At 54.5% G+C, this 24,896-nt stretch overlaps 2 protein-coding genes and 1 long non-coding RNA gene across 10 annotated transcripts in view; 1 reads left to right on the plus strand and 2 right to left on the minus strand.

Annotated features, from left to right (window-relative positions):
• Window positions 1-12,635, minus strand: part of Acsbg2 (acyl-CoA synthetase bubblegum family member 2) — a 36,857-nt gene extending 24,222 nt beyond the window's left edge. For 2 of the 7 annotated variants that reach the window (XM_037197852.1, XM_037197849.1), the window contains exons 1-2: window positions 12,476-12,500; window positions 7,710-7,810 (exon numbers count right to left, since the gene is read on the minus strand). In XM_037197852.1, coding sequence (XP_037053747.1) covers window positions 7,710-7,799 — 90 coding nt within the window. In that variant the 5' untranslated portion in view covers window positions 7,800-7,810; window positions 12,476-12,500. Of the gene's footprint in view, window positions 1-7,709; window positions 7,811-8,975; window positions 9,490-12,475; window positions 12,501-12,555 lie in introns of those variants that run through there. The other 5 variants (XM_037197851.1, XM_028863150.2, XM_037197853.1 and 2 more) reach the window with 4 other exon arrangements.
• On the plus strand, window positions 10,816-22,804 carry LOC114688578 (long-chain-fatty-acid--CoA ligase ACSBG2-like). Of its 2 annotated transcripts, XM_037197847.1 has the most exons (14): window positions 10,816-11,367; window positions 11,685-11,958; window positions 12,384-12,607; window positions 14,181-14,269; window positions 14,648-14,768; window positions 16,115-16,195; window positions 16,494-16,643; window positions 16,752-16,958; window positions 17,289-17,470; window positions 17,949-18,182; window positions 18,651-18,868; window positions 19,027-19,166; window positions 20,428-20,674; window positions 22,545-22,804. In XM_037197847.1, exons 2-14 carry the CDS (start codon window positions 11,814-11,816, stop codon window positions 22,631-22,633), a joined length of 2,127 nt encoding a protein of 708 aa, XP_037053742.1. In that variant the 5' UTR covers window positions 10,816-11,367; window positions 11,685-11,813; the 3' UTR covers window positions 22,634-22,804. The 2 variants fall into 2 exon arrangements, with proteins under 2 accessions (XP_037053742.1, XP_037053743.1); XM_037197848.1 differs by having other exon boundaries at window positions 10,816-11,958.
• LOC119086417 lies at window positions 13,963-16,830 on the minus strand. The gene is made up of 3 exons (XR_005089699.1): window positions 16,745-16,830; window positions 14,683-14,750; window positions 13,963-14,352 (listed from the first exon to the last, which is right to left on the minus strand). It is a non-coding gene; the product is annotated as an uncharacterized LOC119086417 (long non-coding RNA).
• Window positions 22,805-24,896: the final 2,092 nt, after the last annotated feature.

The following is a 24,896-nucleotide window of genomic DNA, read 5'->3' on the forward strand; positions in this document are numbered from 1 at the left end:
GGTCAAGACCTGCAGGCTGAGAACCACTGCTAATCATCTTGAAACTTTGATCAACTGTGGTATTGCAGGGGCTTTAAGGGTTAGATTTTTTTAAATTAAAGATGGATTCCCGGGGCTGGAGAGATGGCTCAGCAGTTAAGAGCACCGAACGCTCTTCCAGAGGACCTGGGTTCAATTCCCAGCACCCACATGGCAGCTCACAACTGTCTGTAACTCCAGATCCAGGGGATCTGACACCCTCACACCAATGCACACAAAATAAAGTCATATTAAAAAAAAAAAAAACATAAGGAGGATCCACAGTCGGGTTGTTCTTGCGTGTGTTGGGACTTCTTTCCCTGTTGCTCTGGCAAGAAGCACAGAGTCCACTGGGAGCATCCTTGTGACGCACTTCTGCAGCGCCAGCTGGAAGCCAGAGTTCAAATGCCCCAGACCGTGAGGGCGACTTTTCACTCAAACTACCACACCTGGACTAAAGACTCCTCCTCACAGTGTGCCTCAGTGTGTTTTCTTTCACTATAACAAGACCCCTGAGGCCGGGAGAGTTATATCGGCTCACAATGTTGGAGGCCAGGAAGCAGAAAACGAGCCTGTCCCTGGCATGGACCTCCGACCAAACTGTAACACGTGGTGTGCATGCAAGCAAAACACCCACGACATAAAATAAAATGAAAAACAATTTGTTAAAGTGGTGAACTTGTTTCTTTGTTACAGGAGGCTTTAAGCATGATGTCGGCTCTGTGCTGTGGTTAGAGAGTTTAGGAAGATTCACAGTGAAAAAGAGCAATCGGGGCGGGAAGAATTTCAAAATGCACAGTGTGCAGAGAAAGGGGTACCAGGAACTCCGTGTTGCAGAAGGCTGGTGCTGGAGCAGACTGCTCTGTCCTGGAATGCAGCCCAGGGCCCTCAGGGAACCCCGCCCCCCCCCCCCCAGCTAAGCTCTAACCCCTGAGGGCATCTATCTATGTTCCTGCGAAGCAACTGGATGAAAAACCTGCCGGTGCTGCGGTCCAAGCCGGCGCGTCCATCCCAAGCTGGTAGCCAAGTTTACCCGGGGCTGGCTTCGAATGGACGCAAGTGAATGAGCTGTGGAGTCCTCATCTGTGGCTTCAGAGAGATGCTGAGGCCAGGCAGTGTGTGGGGAGGGAATCCTCTGTGCTGGCTGACTTATGCCAACTTAACACAGGGCACAGTCGTCAGAAGGGAGGGAGTCCTGATGGAGATTTTTAGCTGTAGGGCATTTTCTTAATTAGTGATTGATGGGGGAAGGCCCAGTCCACATGGAGGGGCCATCCCTGGGCTGCTGGTCCTGGGTTCTGTAAGAAAGCAGGCTGGGCAGGCCATGGGGAGCAAGCCAGTGAGCAGCACCCTCCATGGCTTCTGTTTCAGCTCCTTCCCTGATTTACTCATGATGGACTATGAGCTATAACATGAAATAAACCTTTTCCTCCCCGAGTTGCTTTTTTTTTTTTTTTTTCGAGGCAGGGTTTTTCTGTGTAGCTTTGCGCCTTTCCTGGCTCTCGCTCTGTAACCAGGATGGCCTCAAACTCACAGAGATTCACCTGCCTCTGCCTCCCGAGTGCTGGGATTAAAGGCATGTGCCACCACCACCCGGCCCCAAGTTGCTTTTAATCATGGTGTTTATCCCAGCAACAGAGACCCTAGCTAAGGGTGTACCTAGCGGTAAGGACTGCCAAGGCATGCTGTTGGAGTCGCAGAGCTGCCTGGAAGAGGCTCAGACCAGCTGAGGCACCACGTTCTCCAGCCTGTCCTGTGGCCTGCGGGCTGTGAGCCGTCACCCATGCTGGGGTGGGCCTTAGTGACACAGCTGTCTCCCCTCACCCATATGCCTGTCAGTGACCCCAGGAAAATTCACGTTCACCAAGCAGGACTTTGGTGATGTGTGCACTTCGGTCTGCTGTGGGCTCCCTCCCTGGCGTGAGTAGACTTACGTCTCGGGCATCTATTAGCATCTAAGCATCACCTGGCTGTTTCCTTGGGAACGTGGCCAGTATACCTTGGCCCGCTCAGGGTCCTGACAGCATCATCCTATGTTTGTGTAGCCTGTTTGTGCATGCACTAAGCCTGCTTTAAGAAGCAGGCGCCCCTGGGTGGTGGTGGTGCTCACCTTTAATCCCAGCACTCCGGAAGCAGAGGCAGGTGGTTCTCTGTGAGTTCGAGGCCAGCCTTGGGCTAGAGTGCAAGATCGAGGACAGGCACTAAAACTACACAGAGAAACCCTGTCTTGAAAGAGAGAGAGAGAGAGAGAGAGAAGCAGGCCCCACCCACTTTCTCTCTCTCTTCCCACGAGGCTGCTCTGTGCCCCATCTCTCTCCCCTCTCTTCTGTCCCCCCAATAAAATCTACTTGGGCACCATCTGCATGGTGTTTCTCTCCTCCCTTCTGCCTGCCAGCGGTCTGAGGTACACCAGCACCCTGGAATCTTCAACAGCGTCACTTTTCCAACTGAAGGATTGCTGGGCCCCTGCACCTAACACCGGCATGACTGGTAAGCGCCCCCTCCTCCACCTCTGGCCATCCCCCTTCCCCTGCTTCTCGACTCTCAGACCTCAGGCTTAGGCTCTCAGACCTGCCCTTCCTCAGTCGATCTTCAATTCCTGGGTCGCTAGAAACTCTCAAGTCACTGGATCTCGTTTTTTCCTGCCTCACTCACCGGGAATACGCCTACCAGCAATATAGGTCCAACATCTCAATCCAAATGGCCGCATACGGGCACCCCATGCCCCGATATTTCACGGGACCCCTTTGCAACTTCTACCAGTGATCCAACAGGTGAAAGGGGTGCCCTGCTGGGGCTGTGCACTCCCGGCCCTCTCCCTTTCCTGTTCAGCTGTCTATCCTGTCCGCTCTCCGCTCCCTGCAGCCTGCGAGACCCATGGCTTGGGCTCCTGCCGGCTGGAGGCCTCCCTCACCTGCCCTCTGCTTCTGTGCCTGCCGGCGTCTCACACTTTCGCTCAAAGTGTCTCCTTCTCCCGATTGTCCTGTCTGTGTTCGCTGCCTCCCACCGCTGCGGCGGGGCCGCCATGCTGCAGCCTGGGGGTGAGGAGGGGTCCCTCTTTCGGGCTCTGCTGCTACTTGGGGTCCCAGTTTTCTCTACAGCACCAGCTCCACGCTCGGATGCATGAGGATGCGAGAGGCGTTGCTGCTCGTGCCTGGGCTGACAAACGCCCAATGGGCGCCACTGCCGCCGCCCCCCGCCGCCTCCGCCCCCCCTCCTCCTCCTCCTCCTCCGCCTCCTCCGCCTCCTCCGCCTCCTCCGCCTCCTCCTCCTCCTCCTCCTCCTCCTCTCCTCCTCCTCCGCCTCCGCCTCCTCCGCCTCCGCCTCTGCCTCCTCCGCCTCCGCCTCCTCCGCCTCCTCCGCCTCCTCCTCCTCCACCATGGCCAGGAAACGCCTGTCATTCTTATAGTTTCTTACTTGCTGCTCTATACTGTAAACTCTTATTTTAAGATTTTTAAGTTGGTTAGCTGACACAGTTTCCTGGGAAAGTTTTTTATTCATCTTTCTGTTGGAATGTATGTATGAATAACGGGGCCACAGTATGTTTTGTTAAAACTGGTCTTGGATGCCTGGGTTTTCGTGTGTTTGTTCTTGGCTGGTTTTTGAATGCCTGAGATTACATGTTCCACGTGTCTGGCTAACAGCCTGGCTATGCTCCCTAGCTGCTTCGGCTCAGAATGTGATGACAGAGAAAGTTATTTATGCTGTTCTACCTTGCTATAAACAAGAACAGCTAAGAAATCTGGTATGGTTTAAAGACCTAAAAAACTTACAACTCCAGATCTAAACTGCCCTGGAAAACACCATGTGGTCTGCCATGGTGAGGGTGACCACGTGGACAGGTGCCATCTTGGCTAAGGTTAAAAGAGTCATGACCTCACTGCCATCTTTAGTAAGGGTGACGGCATGGAGGTGGGTCCACCAGGAGACATCAGGTCTCCACATTATTTTGAATTGGATAGATTTCTACGTGATAATTCCTGTCCTGTCCTAAAAATAAGGTTTATGAAAGATAGGATTTAAAACAATGGTGGTTTGCTGAGATATTAAAGCTCTGCCTCTAATTCTTGCTGGCAGCCAGATTTTGTAACCTAAGAATAAGCCCACTAATATTGAAACTAAATTGTTTGCAATGTTAAAACTTGGTTTTGCCTTTTATATCTTGGGACCACAGCTAAACACCAGAGACTGAGCTATTCCTATTTGAGATACTCAAACAGTCTGGCAAAGGGTCTCTCCTTATCTAAGGTCTATTCAGGCTAACAAACACCAATTTAAGAATATATGCCTAACCTCCTTGCTTTTACTAACATTGGTAAGCTGTAAGTAATTGGGTAAACTGTATGTTTAGACATAACCTACATATGCCCTCAAAGTTAAACCTAAACAACATTTGCCTAGTTTAGATATACCTAACAGATTTTGTTCCCCCATTCTCAAACACTCTCAGACATCTGAGAATATGGCATTTAATAGAAAAGCTTTTTAGGAGAGACATGCCAACTCCTGGAAGCATCCTGTATCTTCTCCAAGAAGATGGATGGCCACAGAAGAACTTCCGCCTGGAGGCTTGCTTTGGGTGTGGCAATGCCAGCTACTGAACCAAAAAACACAAACAAACTGGCTTTCACTTCAGCCGCTGCCTAGATCCTGCCTGGACTGGATAACAGGGCACTGGGGGATCGATTACCCCAATCTGCGAAGTCAAGGTGGGTTAGTCTCCCAAATTTCTACTCCACAAAGAATCTGTCAGATCCTCTGGGCTTGGCATCTGTACAAGTGCTACCTCTGGGACTTGTCCCCCAGTGACCACGGAGAGACTTGGGACTGCCTGGGTAACTGGAAAGCTGGCTTACTCCTGCTCATTTACCTATCCTTCTCAGATCTGATGGTGTTTGATGACCAGGGTACCAAGAGATTTGCCACTTTAACAGCACCCCCAATCCCAAGGCTACAAGCACCTTAGTAGCTCATTAGTACATTTCCTGTTAAAAATACAGACAAGTGTGCCTCGTAGATAAGCTTCATAGTCCAAGATTAACAGGTTTCAGATATAACTTCAGAGGTTCAGAGTTTTAAGTTCCCTCTGGTTGTCCTAAATGTTCATGCCTTTTAACTGAAAGCCATAGCCTTTGCTATGACACCAAGATGTAAATCTGTTCCAGCTGTCTTACAGACACCTGCAGGTTCCTAGGGAAAGTTCTGCTACCACATCAAAAAATCTAGTCTGTGAAAACTAAGTCTGCAGAGCCTGTTTTGACCCCACCCATTTCCGAGCATATTTTGCAGGTCCACCTCTCTTGCCAGACTTGTGCCAAGGCCAAACCCTCAGGGGCCCTCCAGATATGCCAGCCCCTGCACCAGCTCTGAGGACACCAACCGGGCGAATACTGCCAGGTTAACTTCACCCACGCGCCTGCTCATAAAACTCTGTCCTCTCCTGACCTGTTGACACTTTTTGAGGATGGATGCACTCCCAACCTCCAGGGAAACCGCAGATGTGGCGGCTCCTGTACTCCTGATTTGGAGTGCCATTTCCCCCAAGCTCCTGAAACATCTGGTACCACCTCTCCAGACTCAAGAGCAAATCTGCTCTTCCGTCTGGCTCATTCACCCTTGCCCATTCTGTACACCAGGGCACTTCTCCGTTCCATTCTCTCTGGCAGTTATCACCCTTCCCATGGCTAGCCCTGTTCATGAGGCCAATGACAACAATCTATTTCTCTCCTCGCAACCTGCCTTCTCAGCTCCCTCAGGGAACGGATGCCTGAGGTCTCCAGGATGACAGCTAACTGAAAGCTCCTTCACTCACACCCCTCCCCACTTCATCCCAAGTCAGCAGGAAGCAGTCTTGAGAACTCGGCACCCCTCATTCCCACCTCACTTGCTATCCCTAATTCACCTTTTTATAATCAACAAAAGGAAGAATGTTAACATTGGAGCATTACCTGGCCAGCCCTTGGGGACCTAGCCAGTAAGCAGGCAGTACCTTGGCCCACTCGGGGTCCTGACAATGTCACCCTATGTAGCCCCCTCCCATCCTAGCAGCCCTAGCAGCATACACAATACCCCCTTAAGAGGAGGCCCGCCCACCTTCCTCTCTTCCCCCAGTAACATCCTCTACAGGAGTGCTGTTATACAGCATGTCTCTCTCTCACCCAGGGGCCCTGTGGCTCCAATCTGCCAAGGCCACTGCCCACAGTTTTTAATACAACAGCATTTCCTTGGAAAAGTCTTTCTTGTCATATAATGTGGGGTGTGCGTGTATTTGTTCAGGCTCCCCCAGGAATAGTGCCGCACAACCAACAATATGTGTATGCGTGTGTATCTGAGCATGTGTGCTGATGTTCATGAGTATGTTTATGTGTATGTACATGATGTTTATGTGCTTAAGTGTGTAGTATCTGTGTACACATATCTGTGTGAATGAGTGTATGTGTATGTACAGGTACACACCGAAACCAGAGGTCAACATCTAGTCTTACTCAGCTGCTCCCCACCTTGTGTTTTTAGGTAGGGTCTCTCACTGAACCCAAACTCCCTGACTGGCTGGGCCGGGGCCAGGGATCCTCCAGTCTCTGCCTCCCCACTGCTGGGGAGCCACCACATCTAGCCTTTCCATGAGCTCTGGGGGTCAAACTCAGGTCCCCATGCTTGTGAAGGACGGCTGGAGAAGGGCTGTTGCAGAGGTGAGCAAAGCCGTCCAGATCACACACTGACCTTGAGGTTTGCTCAGTGTGTCATGTGGTCCCTGAATAAGGACCACAAGTCACTTACAGTATCCATGTCATCTACAGGAATGGCTCCTGGGATGGGACCCACATGGGCACCATCCCAACACAGACGTGCTGCTCCGTGGTGTAGATGTGTGTGATCATGTCTGAAACTCAGGCAAGCACACACCTCACCCCACAATCCTTTTTCAAATTTTATGTGTAAGGATGTTTTGTTTGCATGTATGTCTGTGAACCACACGAGTGGCTGGTTCCCATGAAGGTGAGACAAGAGCATCAGATCCCGATCTGATGTAGTTACAGACAATCCTGAACCACCACACAGGTTCTGGGAATGGAACCAAAGTCAATGGAAGAGCAGCCTGTGATCTTATCCACTGAACCATCTCTCCAGCCCCATACCTTTTTTAAAAAAGCATTTGTGTGATCTGGGCAGTGGTGTTACATCCCTTTAATCCCAGCACCTGGGAAGCAGAGGCAGATGGATCTCTGTGAGTTCAAGTCCAGCTTAGTCTACGGAGTGAGTTCCAGGACAGCCAGGGCTACACAGGGCAACCCTGTCTTGAAAAAAAAAACCAAAAACAGAAAAAGAAAAAAGTATCCGTGTGATTAGTTTAGTCAACTGACACTCTTGAGAATCGCCCGGGAAAGCTTCAGCGGGGAACTGTCTAGATCGTGTGTCCTGCAGCATGTCTAGGCTGTGGAATCACCCACCTCAGTTAACCCTCCCCTTAGGTTGCTTTTGCCTGGCTAGCTTATCCTACGCCAGAAACTAGATAACATGTGAGTGAGCCTCCCAAAGGGCTAACCCCGAGTTGTCACCTAAGTGACTGAGCCCCAAACTGCCGGCCGCCGTTCTTCACACCGGACAGGAAGAACGTGACAGCCGAGACGGCCAGGCGGCCCCGCTGGATGAGGTGTCCACCCCCTCCCCAGTGCTCCCCGGCCATCACAGACCTGGGGTGACGTCTGGGCCTTTCTCAGGGTCCTCCACCTTCTTTTCTTGAGCCATCGGTGGTTCGACCTTTCCAGGTTCACAAGGAGCATTCGTCACAATGCTGCATGGCCACAGATGAACCAAAGAAGGAAACAGATTAAGTTTGGCAAGGACAGCAGAGGGGCCAACCTCCATCCACTGGTGATGTCTGCCTAGACCCTTGCTCGGGATTGCTTAGTTATTCCTGTCTTGGCCCCGGAGGATTTCTAAGTTAGAGGGTGTCCAATGGCGAGGTTCTACCAGACTCTTCCTCCCCTCTTTCCCTGTTTCTTCCATCCCTCTTTTCTTTTTTTCAAAATTATTATTGGGCCATCCAGACAGCTCATAGGTAAACACTCACAGTCAAGACTGACGACCCGAGTTCAATCCCTCAGACCCACAAGATAGAACGGACTGCCTCAAGGTGTCCTAAGACCTCTACACATGTGCATCCACAGGCACAAGTACACACAATAATAAGAGTAATTTTTAAAGATCTGTGGGTAGACGTAGGGTGCCTGCTGTGACCGCAGCTCTCTGGAGGGCTGTGATCAGAGTCCAGAGCAGCTGAGCAATGTAGTAGGGCCTGCTCTTGAAAAATAGCAATAATCAAAACATTTTAATTTTCCACAAGGTTAAGAATATAAAAGACTGCAGGCGCACGCCTTTAATCCCAGCACTCGGGAGGCAGGGGCAGGCGGATCTCTGTGAGGCCAGCCTGGTCTACAGATCGAGGTCCAGGACAGCCAGGCTACACAGGGAAACCGTGTCTTGGAACAAAACAAAACACGGTGCAAAAGCAAGGTCTGAGCAGATGTTTCCGATGGGTAAATGTGTGCTGTGTAAGCACAGCACCCAAGTGTGAAACACCAGTGCCCATGCAGAACCCCAGGTGTGGTGGTGTGCGCCTGGAGCCCCGGCTCCGGAGAGGCAGGCACAGGGGCATTGCTGGAGCACACTGGCAGCCACCTGACCCACGCAGCAAGCTTCTGGTTCTGTGAGAGACGCTGTCTGAAAACACAGGGTAAATGGTGCCTGAAGGACGGCGCCCCAAGTCGGCCTCTGGCCTCCACACGCATGCACAAAGGGGACTTCAGACGCCCTTCGTATGCAGGAGACAGTGTGCTCCTCCCACAGACTCCAGGACAAGGCACACTGCCACAACACCCACGTGCAGGTCGGGCGGCCCCGCCTTCTACCTCACTTGACACTGAGTGCGCAGGCGCCGGGCTGCCGCAGGGCCTCACCGTGTCTGTCTTTTATGTGGGTCTAGGGACCTCAAGTCAAGCTTCACATCCATGCAGCAGGTACAGGAGGATCAGGAGTTCCCGGCCATCTTCCTCCGTGGGGAAAAACTAAACCGCCGCCTTCCCAAGAGTCAGTTCTGTTCTGAAACGGTCATGGGTCCCACGCAGGGCTTGTCTCGGGAACCTTACCAAGCGTCACCCTTCACAGGGTGCCGCTCTGGCCAGAGTGGCCAGGTGTCACAAACGGAGACATCTGGTCACCAAGGTATTTCTCCTTGCACAGAGCTGGTCAGCGGCCCCTCGTCCCAGCAGCAGTGGTCACCCCCTCAGTCTGGCCAGGGTGATGGAGATGGTGGAGGGGAGGACAGAGGCAGATAGTTTTTCCCCCACCTCACAGACCTTCTGCCCCATTCAGGCTTCTGGAACCTTCTACTCAGGCTACCCCTTGTGACATCACTGGCCATCCTCCCTGCACCCCGCCTCAGGGGGAGGGTGCTGGCAGGGGAGGGGGAGCATGGGCTCCCTGCACCCATCATTCACTCACCGACATTCATTCACTCACCGACATATTTATGCATCTAGTCACCCCATCAATCACCCATTCATCCACCCACTCATTCATGCATCTGTGTGTGTCTATGAGGTTTTTGTTGATGTTGTTTTTACAGCTCCAGTGTTGGGCATTGTGCTTTACACTGGATAGAAATATGAATGAAACCAGACAGGCCATTCATACCTGTTGGGTGTCCTAAAACTAGGCAACCAAAAAACACACACCAAAAAACAAACAAACAAAACCCCACCACCGTGCCTGGAGCTGCAGGCCGGTGGGTGGCGCTCGCACAGCATGCACAAGGCTCTGGGTCCCGTCCCAAGTGTGCGCGACACTGTGGAGGACGGAGGCAGGAGGATCAGGAATTCAAGGTGATCCTTGGATACATAACGAGTTCAAAGGTAGTCCTGGCTGCGTGAGACTCTTCCTCGCACCAACATGCATTCACACTGTGTAGTCTCACCACCATCCAGTACCAGAACCTTCCGTCTCCCCATACTGAAGCTCTACCCCAGCTCAGTACTCAGTCCCAACCCCCATACCCTCCCAGGTGCCCACCAAGCATTTCTTGTGTGTGACTTGCTCTAGGGTGGGCCTCTGGGGTATGTGCTCTCACGGTTCCTCCTTGTTGGGGTGGGTGCCCACCGTAATGTCCTCCTGCAGGCTGGAGAGACCACACCCTCCCTCCTTCCCTCATCTGTCAGGGAGCAGGGCCCGAGAGCAGCTGTGCTGTGGATATCGCTCTATATAAATAAAACACTGATGGCCAGTGACCAGGCAGAAGTATAGGCGGGACAAGGAGAGAGGAGAATTGGGGAAACAGGAAGAAGGAGGGGGGGACACTGCAGCCACCGCCAGGACAAGCAGCATGTAAAGACGCCGGTAAGTCACCAGCCACGTGGCAAGATATAGATTTATAGAAATGGGTTATTTAAGATATAAAAACAGGGGCTGGAGAGATAGCTCAGAGGTTAAGAGCACTGACTGCTCTTCCAGAGGTCCTGAGTTCAATTCCCAGCAACCACATGGTGGCTCACAACTATCTGTAATGAGATCTGGCACCCTCTTCTGGCCTGCAGAGACACATGCTGTATACATCATAAATAAATAAATCTTACAAAAAAAAAAAAAGATATAAGAACAGTTAGCAAGAAGCCTGCCACGGCCATACAGTTTATAAGTGATATAAGCGTCTGAGTGATTATTTTATACATGGATTGTGGGACTGCAGGGCTTGGTGGAACCTGGAGAGAAGCCCTCCAGCAACACAGCTGCAGTGTGAACATGGATTTGTGACATCTCCGAGTTCCTTCTTTCAGTGTTTTTTGACAAATGCCCTTGAGGGAGGCTCGAGATCGCAGGTCATTCTAGTCTTAGTATTTTGACACAAAGTCTTGCGTTGGCCAGCCTATCCATGGGACAATGGAGTCCCTCGGGCTACCAGGCCAGAACCCGGAACTTTGCCACCAGCTCTTTGGGGACCAGTGTCTTGGGAGCTCCCTGGCTGGTGGTAGTTAGGCATAGTCTCTTCTGCTGCACCTGTCCTTGCCCCCAGAGCCAGCCTCTTGAAAAGGGGCATTGGGCCACATTGCCACTGTGGCCCTGGCTCACGGAACACAGTGATGTCACAAGGGCTGGACTGTAGAAGGGAATGTTCTGGAGGACATCCAGTCTGGGTGCTCCTTGTCTCTGTGGCTAGAGCAGGAGGTGGTGACAGAGCTGGACAGGAGTGGTACTGCCCTACCAGCGGAAGCCTGTGGAGGAGAGGCAGGGCTGAGGGCTTCGTGGGCCCCAGCCTCTCTCAGGAAGTGCCTGGGAGCAGTACACTAGGCTCAGAAGGTTCTGAGAACCCTGTTCTCGTCCCCCTCCTTCCTACTGCCCTCCCTGGGGTCGCTTGTGGTCCAGGCGACCCTTGAACTCACAAGCCACACACCCCCGAGGATGTAGTTCAGTTCCCACACCCAGGTGAAAGCTGGGTGTGTCAGCATAGGCCTGTGAGAAGAGGGACCCTGGTTCTCACTGACTCCAGGCTCGGGTGGGGAGGGGTACTGAGGAAGGCATGCGCCTGCGACCTCTGCCCTCCACACGTCTGCACACGCCACGCGCACAGGAAATGTCCTCACTAACACCCAGCTTGTTTTGCCTCCTGTAACCAGCACCCAAAGCAGGGTCTGCAGGTTCCCATCTTTGCTGGGCCAACTCGGCCGCCGTCCACTACGCGCCCCTGAACCCCCCGACCCCTGGAACCCGTGTGAACACCCGTGTGTCTGCTCCCTGTCGAGGACATGTCTGACCCTAACGAACAGAATGGCGCCGGGGGCGCCAAGCCCCTCCTGACAGCAAAAACCATCCTGAAGACCAAGCTTTACAGCAAAGCGCTGAAGAGGACGACACCACAAGCCCCTCACCCCTCAGAGACAATGGCCCCAGGTGGGAGGCCCTACCCCGCCCCGCCGGGTCCAGCTTGGGGGTCTGGGGGGCCCTGCCGCTGCAGCACACTTCGGGGGCCGGACAGGGGAGGAGCGCTGCGCCCAGAGCGTGGGGGCCCGTGGGGGCCAGGGCCTTGTGGCGGGGCAGGTGTACCAGGGGGAGGATGGCAGCTGTGGCCACCAACCATCCCGGCCGGCCGCGTGGCCCTGTGCACGCGGTCACCCTGGCCCCATGCCCTCCTTCCTGTGGGTCGGGGCATCACCCCTGGCCTGGCCCGTCCTCTCGGACGTCCTCGGTCCTCCGGTCCTCACGGGGGAAATGACCTCTGGGCCCCTGTCTTCCTGTCCCGGGGACTGTGGCGCCGGTCCTCCCGGGAACCCCATCCCTCCTCCCGTCCCGGGGAGTCACCTCCCACCCCGCCGCAGGCAGCTGCTACTGGACCGCGGAGCGCGACGGGGAGGTGAAGCTGCGCCTGGGCAAGAACTCGGAGGACGAGCCTCCCACCACGGTGCCCGACCTGATCATGAGCGCTGCCACCAAGTACTCGCACTGCCTGGCGATCGGCTCCAAGTACAAGAAGAGCTGGCAGCTGCTCACCTACATCGAGTACTACGAGGCCTGCCGCCGCGCCGCCAAGGCCTTCCTCAAGGTACCGCGCCTGCGCCTGCGCAACCGCGACGCCCTGCCTGCTCACGTGCAGGCGCGCGCGGGCGTGGGAAGGGACCGCTGTGACTTGACCACTGCCTGGTGCTTCGCTTCCGGTTGCTCATTCGCACCACCGAGCATCATCGCACCGCCATTAGTCACGTGGATTCCTTGCCACTCTGTGCCTCAGTTTCCCCATGTACAAGGTTCATTCTGCATACCAACGTGCATTAATGCGTGTGTACTTAGACCTCGAGGATAGCTTTACATGTTGCTGTATTACATATATATTTTACATATTCTAATGTTGTATGTGTGTAAAATGCAGAGCTTTATCAGGTCTACCACATGTATACTGAGTCGTATCATACAGTTAAATATATTCATATAATATTGACATCTAGAGTATGCATATTCATAAATATGAAAGCCTTCACACGGGGCACATGTGTTATGTGTACACTGTATGCTTTCCTACATGCAATATATACAAGTAAGGACTGGAGATGTGGCGCGGCGGTTAGAACGTTGGCTGCTCTGGCAGATGACCAGGGTTCAATTCCCGGCAACCCTGTGGCGGCTCACAGCTGTCTGTCACTCTAGCTCCAGGGGACCCGCCACCCTTCTGGCCTCTGTGGGTACATGTGGTGCAGTCACAAATGTAGGCAAAACACCCACATACACACACAAAATCTTTTAAGAAAGAATGAGTTCTTTGAAAAGCACTCGGCCCATGCACGACTGAGCGGGTCCGGCGTGTTTTGCCAACACAGCCATCTCCCAGGCCCCCCTTGCCCTGTCTTTCTGGCTACCTGGTGTCGTGATGGCATCTTTGTTGGTTGGTTCCATGGGAAGCTACCATTCCACCCTCTGGCGTTTGCTGAATAAATGAATTTTTAAAACGTCCACCCTTCAGATTAGGGAAGGGCATAAAAAAAGAAACCTGAAGTGACTTGTCCAGTCAGCCTGTGAAATAAGGTCAGGATCAGTGTGATCCGGAGCCTGCTGGAGAAAGGAGGAAAAGAGCAGGAGGTAGGGGTGGACTTTTAAAGTGTGGTGGCCAAGGAAGGGTTCACAGACAGTAAAATTTCAATCAAGTGGGGAAGGAGCTATCGGGAAATCTGGGGAGGAACCATACCAAGCCAAGGGCACAGAGCATGCAAAGGCCCTGGGCCAGAGGGCACATTCTCTGCAAAAGATGCAGCTTGATGAGCTGAGAAAGCATCAAAGATGGATAGTGCGTGGGTGGGTGGATGATTGGATGGGTGGTGGGTGGGTGGATAGGTGGGTGGTGGGTGGATGGAGGAGTTGAGGGGTGGGTGGGTGGATAGGTGGGTGGGTGGATGCATGGGTGGGTGGGTGGATGGTGAATTGACAGCATGTGATGGATGACAGGCAGGTGGATGGATGGGTAACAGAAGAGTGTGGTGGAGATGCCCTGCTTAGCATCACTACTCTGTGGTACCTGGAGCTGGTGGACAAATGGTCCAGAGAAGGACACTGAGATTCTCAGCTACAGATTCCTGTTAAGTCACGGTGAGGATAGCTGAGTCTCTCAAAGGTGTCTCCTCCCTCAGGTGGGCCTGGAACGCTTCCATGGCGTGGGTATCATGGGCTTCAACTCCACGGAGTGGGTGATTGCCAACATTGGAGCCATCATGGCAGGGTAAGGGGCACCCGGCCTGTCGCTGAGTGTCTTGGGGTCTTGCCTCTGTGGAAGCCAGTTGTGTTCTTTCAGTTCAGGGAGCTCTGACGATGACACAATCATTAGCATGCTCGTCTCTCTGTCCCGGACATTCTCTCCCCATCAAACTCCTATATACCCTCCGGAGCCCAACGCTTATGCCCCCTTTAGACATACTTTCTTATTCCTTCAGCGTCCTAGCACTGAGCTCTCCCCGCACTCGCGCTGAACAGTTGTGGAAGCGTTGAAAGGGGTGCCCCTGAGTCCCACCTTCCAAGGGTGTCCGGAGACCCCCCCAGAGCCCCACAGCTCCCCAAAGCCCTCTTCACTGGATCTTCAGCTCCCGAATTCTGCTTCCAGCGGCATCTCTGTGGGCATCTTGTGCAGTAACTCACCGAAAGTCTGCCAGGTCATCGCCGAGGCTTCAGAGATGGACATCTTCGTGGTGGATAACGACAGACAGCTGCAGAAAGTTAACCAGGTGAGAGTCACTGGGGTGCGCGGGGTCTGGGATGCCGTCCATGGGGTCGGTAGAAGGACTGATACGGGCACAAGACCAAGCCGTCAGCACAAAGGAGACTCATTTGCCCAGGGGACAGTCGGGGAATAAGAGACAAACACAGGAGACAGAGGATGAGGGAGAAGGGGCGGGGTATTTGTCCTGGAGGACAAAGGGCCGCCTCTGGACAGACAGGAGACAGACATGGCCAATAGGAAAGTGGCGGTTTATAAAGGTAAAATGGGAAACTGTGTTAGAATGAGGTGTTTAATTTTAAATGAACATGTTAATTATGTAAGCCAAAGGAGGCTTCTGATTGCTGGACTCCAACACTTTGATAGCTGGACCTTGGTGGTCAGCCTCAGGAGGAGGAAGGGGCAGATAAGGGGACGGACCTTGGTGGTCAGCCTCAGGAGGAGGAAGGGGCAGATAAGGGGACCGACCTTGGCGTGCGGCTTCAGGAATGGAATCTAACGGGTTTTTTAGCAAGGCAGACGGAATGGGGGGAAGGGCAAGGCCTGCCAGAGCCACAGGCTGGAGTGGGCTAGTGGTGCCCCTCCACTCAGGTATGTGGTACTCTCTCGGATCCGTGGGGTCTGGGATGCCCATGCCTGCATCATGCACAGAACAGGAATACTAAATTTTAAAAATCCCGTGGAGAGAAATAGAAGAAAACACCAAAGCCGTGAATGTGTGAGTATGGGCCTTTGTGCATGTACACACACAACAGAAATGAAATAAAATAGGATGAATGGAAAGAAAGGGGGGAGCTCACCAGTGGAACACCTGCTCGGTGTGCGTAGGCTCCACGCCATGAAGTAGAAAACCAAATGGTTTAAAGTGGAGTAATCGTGTATTTTCACGTGTTCAGGACAGGGGCAGGGGCTGAAGGGCTGGCTCAGCAGTTAAAAGCACTTGCAGCATCCTGCTGGCTGCTCTTGCAGAGGACCCAGGTTCAATTCCCAGCACCCACACAGCGGCTCGGGGCCACCTGGAACTCCAGTTCTAGGGATGAGACGCTCCCTTCTGGCCTCCACACTGCACATAAGCCATGCAGGCGCACATATGCATACAGATGACAGAACTAAAAAGAATATATGTATACACACACACATATTTTTTAAAAGAACACAGAACTCAGTGGGACCCACAGTGCTCTCCTGGCATGGATGAGGCCCTGGGTTCCACCCCCACCACCACAGAAACCATCTGTGGCAGTAAGGCCAGTCAGAATGTCAAGGTCACTTGCCACTACGTCGTGAGTTTGAGTTCAGCCTGAGCTACAGGAGTCCCACTTTTGCTGGTGCTGACCCCATGGCGTCCTGCAGATCCAGGGCTACCTGAAGCATCTCAAGGCCATCATACAATACAGAGAAGACATCCAGGAAGTACAGCCAAATCTATACTCGGTACGTCCAGACAGGGTAGTCAGAAAGCCAGCTTACATGCCCAGCCACGGAGGCCAAGCCAGGGGCTGGGTGGCGTGGAGAGTCCAGAGCAGCCAGAGTGGGATTCTTCAGTGGGTGTCCTTATGTGTCTGGCATTATCTTCTCAGAGCTCCTCCACTTTGGAGCATGTATGGAATGCCTTTCCTTTTCATGACTAATATTCCAGTGTACAGACGGAGCTGAGGTGGCTGGGCTGGGGGAGGGGTGTCTCTGGGGTAGCCTCTACTCCCCCAAAACCCATTGGACAGCCTTTCTACAGTGGAAAGGGTTCCTGGACCTCGCAGATGGCATCTCGGATGAAAAGCTGGACCAAGTCATCGACTCACAGAAGCCTAACCAGTGCTGTGCTTTGGTATACAACCAGGGCACGACCGGGGCCCCAAAGGCCATAATGCTCAGCCACGACAATGTGAGTGATGCACCCCGGGGTGTCGGGAGTGGGGTGGGGGGGCGCCGGCCCGGCGCGGTGGCTCTTGGAACTAAGGAACATAGGCTGACTTAGCCAGGTACCTTCCAGATCACATGGACCACAGCGGCCACCGTTCAGAGCCTGGAGTTCAAGTGTCCGCCTGATGGCCAGGAGATCTTTGTGAGCTACCTGCCGCTCTGCTTCGCGGGGGCCCAGATCTTGGATGTGTGGGTGGCCATCTCGGTGGCTGCAACAGTCTACTTCCCCTCAGCAGAGGCAGGGAACTGGAGCGGGCCAGCCCGAGCCCCTGGCACGGTGAGCTCTGGGGGTGAGAGTGACCGTGGCCCGATCTGGGCAGCAAAGGACAGGGGGCAGGGGAGCCTTCGCTGTCGCTAGGCCAGCTCTGGCAGAGGGTCGAAGTGGCAAGAGTAGGGGCCAGGCGGCTGCAGCGCTCCCTCTGTCCCCCCGGCCTTTGCCCCCGACCTTTCTGGCCCTTTTTCCTTCTCTCCCCGACTCGGGGGCAGGGGCCTCGGTGGCGTGGCTCTGCCTGTCACCTGCGCTGTCCTCGGCCCCACGCTGAAGCTTACTGCCTCATGACCCTGGTGTGCGTGGGGGTCCCCCAGCGCCCCATCCCGCCCCATCCAGGGCTTCCTGACGGAGATGCTCCGCGAGGTCCAGCCCACCACGTTCTGCGGCATCCCGTGGGTGTGGGACCGCATGCTGGACAGCCTGCAGACCAAGCACCTGGATGCCACCGCCTTCCGCAGGAGGATCGACCGCTGGGCCATGCGCATGGGGCTCAGCACCAATAGGAGGAGGCTGCTCGGGTGCGGCGGGCGCTGGAGGCGGGGCGGAGGGGACCCGGGGGCGGGGCGGAGGGACCGGGGGCGGGCGGAGGGGACCCGGGGGCGGGATGGGCGGAGACCCGGGGGCGGGGTGGGCGGGGATCGGGGCGGGGCGGAGGGGACCCGGGGCGGGGCGGAGGGACCCGGGGGCGGGATGGGCGGAGACCCAGGGATGGGATGGGCAGGGACCCGGGGCGGGGCGGAGGGGACCCGGGGCGGGGCGGAGGGGACCGGGGGCGGGTGGACGGGGATCCGGGGCGGGGCGGAGGGGACCCGGGGCGGGCGGAGGGACCCGGGGGCGGGATGGGCGGGGACCCGGGGGCGGGGCGGGCGGAGGGACCCGGGGCGGGGTGGGCGGAGGGGACCCGGGGCGGCCGCTGGGGAGGGTGATGGGACGAATGGGGACCCGAGGGCGGGGGCGGGACAGTGGTCACACGTGGCTGCTGCTCCGCTTCTAAAGGCAGATCCACCAGCCGCTCTGCTTCGGCCTGGCCAAGAAGCTGACCTTTGACCCTGCCAGGAAATTCCTGGGTCTCAACCATTGCCAGCAGTTCCTGAACATGGGCTCGGGGCTGCCGAGGGCCACGGTGGACTTCTTCCTCAGCCTGGACATCCCCATCTTCGAGGCGTACGGCTTGAGCGAGTGCACCGGACTGCACACTGTGTCCAGCCAGCAGGCCTTCCGGCTCCCCAGGTGGGTCGGATAGGGCTCTGTCTTCCCCCGGGACAGCGGCGGGGCAGGGGTCCCCCGGATTCGGGCCACCCCGGCGCCTGGTGGGCGAGGCTTCCCTTCACCTTTCTCCGGGATGTTTCCCTCTGTGGGGCGGGGTGGGGGTGGGAGGAGGTGGGATTCAGGCCCCTCCCGAGTGCCAAGCAGAGGCACGGTATCCACACCTGGCAGGGTAAGCCTGGCAACAGACTGGGAGACGGTGTCTCTGTGGGCATTGCTTCGGGTTGTGCATAAAGCGAGGCACAGCAGTTTTGAAGGGTTTCTCTGTGTACCCCTGCCTGCCCTGGAACTCGCTATGTAGACCAGCCTGGCCTCGAACTCAGAGATCCACCTGTCTCTGCCTAAGTCCTGGGATAAAAGGCGTGGGCCCCGAGTGGTATCGTGTCCTGGTGGGTGAGCATGCCAGCCCTGCTATCCCCTCCATGCCCACAGCAGTGGGAAGGCACTTCCCAGCTCCCACACAAAGGTGGAAAAGGAGAACCAGGACGGCGTGGGGAACTTGTGTGTATGGGGCCGCCACATCTTCATGGGGTACCTCAACGACAAAGAAGCCACGGAGAAGAAGGTGGACAGCCACGGCTGGCTGCACACCAATGACCTGGGCTTCTTGGACATCGACAAGTTCCTCTATGTCATGGGGAATATCAACGGTGAGGGGCGTGGCACAGAGGTACAGGCTGCGCAGGATGCGTGGAAGGCACAGCGGGCCCCACCCCCCAGGAGGGGAGGACGGGCTGTCCCCACTCCAGCCCCTGTAAGCCACTTGGTGCGCCTTTTCAGAGACAAACCTTTCTCATTCCTGCCACAGATATGATCACGCTGAGCTCAGGTGAAGTCATCAACCCGAATCCCATCGAGGAGCGAGTGAAGATGCGCATCCCCATTGTGCGCTATGTGATGGTGGTGGGCCAGGATGCCCCATACCTGTGCGCCCTCCTCACAATGAAGGTACCCGGCGGCTCCCACGGAGCGAGACTCTGACAGTACGGAATGAGGATGGGCTAGATGGGAGTCATTCAGTCACTTAGTCACAGTTTTAGTGGCGTTTGTCACTGTGATTAATACCTAACCAGAAGCGATTTGAGGGCCAGGGCAGATGTTCCATGGATAAAGTGTTAACACACATGTGAAGCTGGGCATGATGGGCTTTTATAATCCCAGTGCTGGGGAGACTGGTGAGTCTCCAGGCCAGTGAGAGACCTTACCTCAATTAAAGAGTGCCAGGGGAACGCCACCTAATGCTGACCTCTGACTTCCATCCATCATGCACATAGGAACGTGTACACAGACATGTACACACAAAATTTGGTTTTGGTTTTTCAAGACATGGTTTCTCTGTGTAGTCCTAGAACAGGCTGGCCTCAACACAGAGATCTATCTGCCTCTGCCTCCTGAGTCCTGGGATTAAAGGTGTGCACCACCACCTCCCGGCTTACTATTTTTAAAAATTTCTTATTGTGGGTATCTGTGTTCATGTACCACAGCACCCATGTGGAGGTCTGAGGAGTGGTTTCCTCCCACCTGTACACAGTTGAGAGATGAAGCTCACATCCTCAGCCTGTGAGGCCTTCACCCCAAGTCACCCCGCAGCCCTGCTTTCTCCAGGGATCCCTGCCCACATTCAGAACGGGCCTTTTCATCTCAGCTAAGCCTCTGGGAACCCTGACAAACCCAGGGGTGTGTTCTCACAGTGACCCAGGATCCTGGTCCATTGACACAGAAGATGTGCCCTGAGGCAGCTTTCATGTGGAGTCACACCACAGCTCCAGTTGTTGGTTCTAGGGAGGAGTGTAGAGTGCCCGAGTGTGTAGAAGAATCTAGGGTTTTCCCTGTAGACCGGTGTCCCTCAAAGCATGGGCGCAGGGCCTTTGGCATCAAGGTACCAAGTTGAAGGCATCAATCAGAGCCTGGTCGAGGGGAAGATGGGCTTGAGAGCTGTCTCAGTGGGTAAGGGCGCTCGCTGCCAAGCCTGACGACTTCTGAGTTCAATACCCAGGACCCACATGCTGGAAGGAGAGAATCGAGTCGAGTCCCAGATGCCTGCTCTACAGGCTTGCATGACCTTTGAGCTGCATGCTCTGCCTCTCCCTAGTGGGATCAGTAGGGCTCTCTGATGCACTGGCACGTGTAGCCTGGAGGACCCACATGCCATGGGCATGGTCCCTGAAGGGGGCTCACAGAACACCACCAACTCTGCCTGCCTCCACAGTGTCAGATCAACCCGGAGACTGGAGAGGCTCGGAGTGCCCTGACCAGTGAGGTTGTGGCCTGCTGCCGGAAGATGCGGAGCCAGTCCACCTGGTTGGCAGATGTCCTATATAACCGTGACCCCCTGGTCACAGAGTTCATCAACCAGGGCATCCAAGACGTGAATGCAGAGGCACCCTCGGAAGGCACCAAGATCATTAAGTGGGTCATTCTAGACAATGATTTCTCTGTTGGCGGCGGGGAGCTTGGTGAGTTAATGGCAGTCACAGGGGGCCACGGACCCTCTCAGCCTCCTAGCCCCAGGCTTCCACTGAGTACAGGAAGGGTCTGTGGTCACGTGGCTTTAGCTGATTTTTTGCAACAAAACACATTTAAGACAAGTGTGGCGGTACACATCCGTCAACCAAGTACTTGGGAGCCAGGCAGGAGAATCAGGAGTTCAAGGGCTGTCCAGGATAGAGTGAGAGACCCTGTCTCAAAAACAAGCCTGGGGCCGGGCGTTGGTGGCGCACGCCTTTAATCCCAGCACTCGGGAGGCAGAGCCAGGCGGATTTCTGTGAGTTCGAGGCCAGCCTGGTCTACCAAGTGAGTCCCAGGAAAGGCACAAAGCTACACAGAGAAACCCTGTCTCGAAGAAAAAAAAAAAAAAGCCTGGGGCCAGGGAAACGGCTCAATTTGTAAGGATGCTGACTGCACAGTCATGAAGACCTGAGTTTGATTCCTCAGAACCCATGTTACAAACAAACAAACAAACCATGGGCATGCTGTTGGCCTTTTAAAATTTTTCCTTTTATTTTTGTGTGTATGACTGTCTGAATGTATGAATGTTTACTATGCTTGTCCTGTGCCCACAGAGGCCAGACGAAGGCACCACATCTCCTGGGACTGGAGTCATAAGTGGTTGTGAGCTGTCATATGGGTGTGGGGAACCGAACCCAGGGCCTCTGCAGGAGCAACCGGTGCTCTAACCACTGAGCTGTCTCCCAATGCTGGGGAGGCTGAGACCGGAGAATCCCTGGTCCTCCCTGGACCATCAACCCAGACTACGTGGCCAGCACCAGGCCAATGAACAATACTGTTTCAAAGGGAGGGGGGTAGGCAAGAAGTAGAGGCCCACGCCTTTAACCTAGCACTCCGGAGGCAGAAGCAGGCAGGTCTCTGAGTACAAGGCCAGCCTGATCTACAGAGTGAGTTCCAGGACAGCCAGGGCTGCACATGAGACCCTGCCTTGAGAAAAACAACACAAAACACGTTGAGAGCTCAGGAGATGCTCAGTGGCCACGGGAGCTTGTGCACGAGGACCAGAGGACTCACCTAAAGAGCTAGGTGTGGTGGTGCAGCTCTGTTACCCCACGCTGTGGAGGCAAGGACAGGAGGATCCCTGGAGCTTGCTGCCAACTGGCTTAGTTCAAGGTTGAGTGAGACACCCTGCGTGAGAGTGATGGAACATGACATCTGACACCCTCCTTGAGCCAGATGAGCACACACACTCCCACATCTGGAGCTAGACAGATGGCTCAGAGGTTAAAAGCACTATGCTGCTCTTGCAGAAAACCCAAATTCAGTTCCCAGTGCCCCCACACAAACTGGGCAATTCACAACTGCCTGTTAACTCCAACTACGGGGATCTGATGCCCACTTGTGGTCTCTGGGGGCACTGCAAACATATGCACACACACAGACACACAGTTTAAAATAAAATCTTTAAAAACATCTCCCACATCCAAGCCCTACTTGTATAAAATGTGGTATGCTGAACCCAATTCCAACACTTTCAACTGAAGACGGGACAACTCCAGACATAATCCTTCACTTTTTGGGGTGCAGAGGCAGCATCTGAGAGTGTTAGATTCTGGACTGGAATATAATAACCCACAAAATACAGCCCAAGTGTCCCTGAGGTGGCATCTCCATACCTACATTTTACCCACTGCCCCTAAGATTGCAGGAGAGAACTCGGGGTGTCTTGGAGTGGGTTTCTACTCTCCAGTTTTCTCTCCTACCCCAGTTCCCATGTACCCCTAGCATGCACTCGGCCCTCTGATGGCTCAGGCTTCTGAGAGGGGACTCTGGGGGAGGAATTCGAGGAGGCTCACCACAGCCTTGCTTCCACCACAGGGCCCATGTCCAAGTTGAACAGGACCACTGTGGCCAAGATATACCAGGAGGAAATCCAGAAATTCTATGAGAGGGCTTCGAGCTCTTAGCAGCCCTGTGCACCCCAATCTTCGCCCAGGTGCTGGTAGTTCGTGTTTTACATCCTGCTGTCAAGGAACAATTTCTACAGTGGGGAGTGTTCTTTGTGAGGGCCTGGGTGAAGGCTCTCTAGTGTTGGGGTCTGAATTGTAAAGGAATAATTAAATGTGTTCACTAAAGTGGTGGATCTCACCCAGGGGTGATTTTGTTAAGGGACACTGGGTGACATCTGGCTGTCATGACTGGTGTGAAGTGGGTGGAGGTCTGGGACACTGCACAGCATGACCCAGGCTTCATGTTGACACCTCAAGCAAGACTCCCAAACTGAAATGGCTCCCACCTCAGACTTCATTCTTATGTTGAAAACTACACTTTCTTTTTGTTGTAGTCTGGAGCCCATGTCCTACACTAGGGTAGTTCTTAGCCACGCCCCCAGCCCCTCACTGGGGGATTCTAGGCGGGGCTCTACCCTGACCACGCCCACAGCCCCTCACTGGGGGATTCTAGGCGGGGCTCCACCCTGACCACGCCCCCAGCCCCTCACTGGGGGATTCTAGGCGGGGCTTCACTCCTGACCACGCCCCCAGACCCTCACTGGGGATTCTAGGCGGGGCTTCACTCCTGACCACGCCCCCAGCCCCTCACTGGGGATTCTAGGCAGGGCTCCACCCTGACCACGCCCCCAGCCCCTCACCAGGGATTCTAGGCTGAAGCTGGAGTTGTAAAGGGTTGTGAGCTGCCACATGGGATGCTGGCAAGTAAACATAGCAGTCAGCCCTAACCACTGAGCCACTTCCCCAACCCACTTATACATTGTACTAAATGAGAAACTGAGGAACTGCTGAGACAGTTCTCCTTAGGGGTGGTGCAAATGCTCCCAGCTGGTGCAATCAAGGCCAACAAAGGGACCTGAGAGCAGCCGCTGGCATGGAACTTAGTGGGCAGACTCAGATCTCATGCGGTCTTCACCAGAACCAGCTGGGACCGACCCCACCCCCACCTAGGGTCTCAACACCTCAAACTACAGCGATGAGCTTGAACTCTTTGTTCGTTGTTCGTTTTTCAGAGACAGGGTTTCTCTGTGTAGTCCAAGCTGCCCTTGAACTTGCTCTGTAGACCAGGCTGGCTTCAAACCCACAGATCTGTCTCTGCCTCATTAGTGCTGGGATTAAAGGCATGTGCTGGAGTAGCCCTGGGGACACATAGATGAGCAAGCTCTGATGGGGGTAGAAGGGACCACAGGGGACGTCCTGTCAGCTGAGGCAGCCTGTGCACAGAATTTGAAACAGAGGAACGGAGCGTACCACCTGGGTGTCCTGTAAGGCTCATTAAAATGCAGGAAGAAATGATACTCAGAAGGTTCTGGAAGAAACAAGTTTCCTGAGGCAGTGTCCACACGTTACCAGTCACGACTGCTGGGGGAGGGGGAGGCTGCAGGGGCCTCCAGGGACATTGCTTTGGAACGGACACAGTCCAAGTACCCCAGCAACCTCCCTGACTTAAGCTACCCAGGAAGGTACCCAAGTTACCCAGGAAGTTGTAACTACCAAAGCACACGGATCACGTTTCTGGCTCCCAGTGTGGCTCTTCAGGAGAAAAAAGGCTGAGTATGGACAGTTCTTGTATCTGTCTGGGTGGAGATGATGGTGGACACAGACAACTGCGGCTGTCCAGACCAGCATCAGGCAGGGAGACCTCTGGTTCACACTGCCACTGGAAGAAAACACTTGAGGCTGACAAGATTTCAAGGAGAGGTTACGACAGTCCAAACCGCATAGTGTCATTCTGGGATGGTCCTGCAGCTGTGTCCTAAGGTAGGTGACACTGGCAGGAACACACAAGGACGAACAGAGTGAGGCCGGGGAGGGTGGAGTAATTACCTCCAGGGACATAATCATGCTCTCATGAGAACGTCAGCCTAGCAAACACTACCATGGGCGCTGCCCTCATCTGGTGTGTGCAGAGCCCTGCACTCCCATCCCCAGGACCACGCAGACCAGTGTAGGGGTGCACACTTGTCAGTCTAGCATTCAGTCTAGAGGCAGGAGGATCAGGAGTTCAAGGCCAGTCCGGACTTCACAACACTGTCTCAAAACCAAACTACTGTAACAAAGAATGACTGCTAGGTCAGAGGGAGGCAGTCTGCAGTTTGAACATGGTCTGTCCTCAGGGACACTTTTTTTTTTAAATTTTATTTTTTAGTGACACTCTTGTAGAGCTTGGTCCTCCATGGCTGTGGGGAGGTTTGGGGGTTCTGGGGCCAGAGCCCTCACG

The sequence above is a fragment of the Peromyscus leucopus genome, chromosome 22, assembly GCF_004664715.2.
Source record: "Peromyscus leucopus breed LL Stock chromosome 22, UCI_PerLeu_2.1, whole genome shotgun sequence".
In the NCBI taxonomy this organism is placed as follows: Eukaryota; Metazoa; Chordata; class Mammalia; order Rodentia; family Cricetidae; genus Peromyscus; species Peromyscus leucopus.